Source organism: Nicotiana tomentosiformis, chromosome 12 (genome assembly GCF_000390325.3).
Source record: "Nicotiana tomentosiformis chromosome 12, ASM39032v3, whole genome shotgun sequence".
Lineage (NCBI taxonomy): Eukaryota > Viridiplantae > Streptophyta > Magnoliopsida > Solanales > Solanaceae > Nicotiana > Nicotiana tomentosiformis.
This window is the reverse complement of record NC_090823.1, coordinates 107,637,809-107,641,973: the sequence shown is the minus strand read 5'-3', so window position 1 is coordinate 107,641,973 and position 4,165 is coordinate 107,637,809. Positions and strand designations below refer to the sequence as shown.

General features: G+C 31.4%; 1 protein-coding gene across 1 annotated transcript; it reads right to left on the bottom strand.

Annotated features, from left to right (window-relative positions):
* Positions 1-1,647: 1,647 nt before the first annotated feature.
* LOC104119044 (zeatin O-glucosyltransferase-like) lies at positions 1,648-3,470 on the bottom strand. Its single transcript, XM_009630445.4, has one exon. It carries the CDS (start codon positions 3,412-3,414, stop codon positions 1,984-1,986), a length of 1,431 nt encoding a protein of 476 aa, XP_009628740.1. The 5' UTR covers positions 3,415-3,470; the 3' UTR covers positions 1,648-1,983.
* Positions 3,471-4,165: the final 695 nt, after the last annotated feature.

The following is a 4,165-nucleotide window of genomic DNA, read 5'->3' as shown; positions in this document are numbered from 1 at the left end:
CAAATTACAGGTAAGTTACTTGCGCTTGTAAGTAGCGTATAATATATTATTTTGACTAATTTTTTGTGGGGATAAAGCGCGTGCGTACGTGCGCGCACACACACACACACACACACACACACACACATATATATATATATATATATATATATATATATATATATATATATATATATATAATTTTACATGTTTATAATATTTACTGTAATTATATTATTATATAAAATATTAAAAATTAAATATCTGTGGGGTGTATGCCCCATGCCTCGAGGCTTATGCCTCGCTAAGGTATATGTAAAATGACTCGTCTTATGCCCACGTTTTTTAAGACATTGGTGTCAATTTTATTAGACACAAAATAAATTTTTTGGAAAAAGAGAATGGAGTATAGTCGAAAATCCATTACTTCCTCCTACCAATTCCTTCACTCCCACGCGCGACTTCATTGCTTAAACAATCATTAAGCTAATGAAGGTAGATGAATAAGTTACTTTGTTTTAAATCAGAAAAGCTACTTGCTACTTATCATTGTTCTTTGACTCAAAATATCATTTTTTGTTGTATAAAAAATTACTTATTGTTTTGCTATTTTACTCAAAAGATCATTCATGTGAGAAAGTGATACATTCAAACTCTTTTTAATGATGTGGCGCTTGCTTTTTTAAGCCAAAAAATAGAGAATATTACATCTAACTTATTTTAACCAAAAACCTTTTATCCGATCCAAGACCCAAAAAAATTTCTTTATATGATATATAAACAAATGCTTAGGGTGTAACCACTATCAAATATCACGAAAAGTGATTTGTTGATCTGATACGAGAGTTTATTCATGCTCTTTATGGCATCAACATTCAAGAAAGTAACGATTATCAAATAACCAAGTTTAGGGGCTAATTAAGATTACTAACGGTTTAAAGATACGACTAATAATTCGTGCCAAATTTAAGAGTTTTAGGTATTCTTCCTAAAAAGAAATTAAGAGTTTTGGAGTTTGTGATTTTTAAATATATCATGTTATTTTTATAATTATCAAATTAAAGAGCGTCATTATGGGTAAAATAAAAAATTAAGTAAAATTCAGTTGAAAAATGAAAAGATGCTATTCTTTTTTTTTTTAAATAAACTAATAAAAAACTAGTGCCACATAAATGAAATAACGGGATTACTATAGTTTAAGTTATATACTAATAGCATAAATTTTTTAACACGATTAGTATAATTTTGGAACTTGTAATTTTAAACCCATCGTGGCATTTGTATGACTATAAAAATATGTTATTTAGAATAAAATAAAAATTTTAAAGTTACATAAATATAAAAATATATTATTGTCCTTGGAATATAATGGGCTAATAAGAAAATGATCTCACATAAAATAAAATAGAAGAAGTACTATAATTTAAGTTATATATTACAACAAATTACATTATTACAGCAATTAAGCCACTGACAAATGATCCGTGAATTCGGATCTCGTCATATGCAAATCTGCGTATTGCATCTGAAAACGTATATCTTTGTCTAGTTATCTAATACTCTATTTATGTAGATAGAATCAAATGATAGTTTGAATGATAATGTAGTACTTTTTATAAGTTTGGTCTCTGGCTTTGCTTAAAAACTTGCGAAATAGTTTCGCATATATAGGAAAATGATTTTCACCCATTTGTACTAATGGAGCTTCATATTCTCATATAATCGATAAATAATTAACCTTGTATATGTTTTACAAACTTCTCGTACCTCAATACATAAATCGCTCAAGATGACAATTAAAAACACATATTGCTCCATAATATCAAGCAAAAAAGTAGTCTGGCATACTAAACTCCTGTTATGCGCTAGATTTGAACATCAGGTCGGGTCACATTTGATATATTATGTGTAGTCTTACTTTATATTTTTAATGAGGTTATTTTCACGACTTGAACTCGTGATCCTTAGTTAAATGACGACAAGTCATATTTATTATGATGAAATTCATCTGGTAATATGAGCGATGAAAGAATCAAACTCTTTGCGAGTGACACCTCCTTCACCCACAGCCTTGTTGACACCAAAACTCAACTCTTGTGCTCTCTTCCTCATCTCCTCTCCTTCTTCGGATGCCATCAAAATTGTCACTGCCTTTTCAATCGTACTGGACACAACCAAATCATCTCTTCGAGCCCAATCCTTTACAACAATCCCAAGTTTTAGTATTTTCGTTATCAACACTGTGTTCCTCGGTTGATCCGAATGCATCGGCCACGCTACTATTGGAACTCCCATAGAAATACTTTCTACGCACGAATTCCATCCACAATGACTTAAAAAACCTCCAGTAGACGAATGTGCTAATATTTCTAACTGTGGTGCCCAATCTCTTACAATTATTCCTTTTTCTTTCACTCTCTCTTCAAACCCTTTCGGCAGTTCAATTTTTTTAATAAAATCTTTAGAGAAAACATTCTCTTTGTCTGCATCTCTCAATACCCAAATGAACTTTTGCTGACTTCTCTCTAAGCCAATTGCTATTTCCTTGATCTGTTCATCAGAAAATGAACATGTGGTTCCAAATGACACAAAAATCACTGACTTTGGTACTTGTTTGTCTAACCAAATCAATGACTTGTGTCGTTGTTGGTGGGTCCCTTGGATAACAGCTGGATTAAATGGGCCAAGAGCCCACTGCTTTTTGCCTTTACTAATTTGTTCCTTAGAAAGCAAATCAAGAAAAGTATCCTCTATAGCTTTTGACGTGTTATAAATCTTACCAGAACTAAACGTACTATACGCATGTTCCGATTTCACAAACTTGTCAAACTCAGGACTAAAACAACCTTCATTTGAAGGGAGTTCTTTTATCATATCCGTATCAATAGCAAAAGGCTTTCCTATACTTTCCCATACGTACAAAAACAAAGTGAAGGCTGAAACACTGTGGAAAGTGTAAGCTTCTGCATTTGGAATGGTGAGAAAATCTTGAACCACAGACCCCATTAATGAATCATGAATAATAATAATTCTTCGGTTTTTATGTGACAAAGAGTGTAATATCTTGGCAACAGGTTTGCGAAGATTAGAGGAAAATTGGGAAGAAGGTGTAAGATGTGAAGGGAATTTGTTTGAGGAGTTGGAGTTATAATTAGGAGAGGGAGAGTTAAAAACTGGGGTTGAAAATTCATGGAAATGAATATTGTTTGTTGATAAAGGGTTAAAACCATGAGCTCTTAAATTTACTTGATGGCTATGAATTTTAGTGGTAATATAATGGACTGGTATATTATAAGATGAAATGAGACGAGAGAGATGAAGAAGTTGATTCAAGTGACCTTGTGCTGGAAAAGGAACAACAACAACTACTACTTCTTGTGGCAAAAACTGACCATTTTGGCTATGGTTTTGGTTATGGTTGCAACTAGGGGCCATTGGGTTGGAAAGAAATATTGCATTGAGGTTTTTAGTTTGGGACTAGAGAAGCTTCATATTTATAGAGTGACAAATTTGTTCAGAAAATTTTCTTTTCTTTTGACAAAGTAAATTGGGGGAAGGTCATTTTCTATGTGCGATACTTATTCCTTCTAATTCAACACATGTAAAGTTCTTGGAATTTCATTGTCTATTATGTCGGCTTAAAATGTATGCTTTGTAATGGCAAGAGTTTTCTATTAAAGTGTAATTTTCCTTGTCCTAAGAGATAGTTTAGTCGTGATGAGATTGTAATTTAAATCATAGTGTCACGAAATTAAATTTTTGTTGGGGTCGAAAATTATAAGGAGTCATGCAAAAGCTAATAAAGTAAATTTTAGCGATGATAAAGTAGACGGCAAAAAAAAACGTATATTAAAAGGCATAACATTCTAATATGGTTTGGTCAACTAACCTACATATGAGGAAACTAATATATATAAAACAAAATAAAAAACTATTGAGAGAAAATTTCCCCCTAAACAAAACTCTCCTAAGGACCAACCACATTATAAATTTTATGTTATGTTTTTCTGTGAAACATATAAAGATCTTCAATTTATTGAAGTTCACAACCTTATCCTCCAAGAAGGGATCTGTCAAATTTAGAAGAGATCTATACTTTCCTTTTATGAAAAGTAAAAATCAATTATGGTAAATTATTTTTCTTTTCTTCAAGAAAAGGTAAAATTCAAATATGAAAAAAAATCAG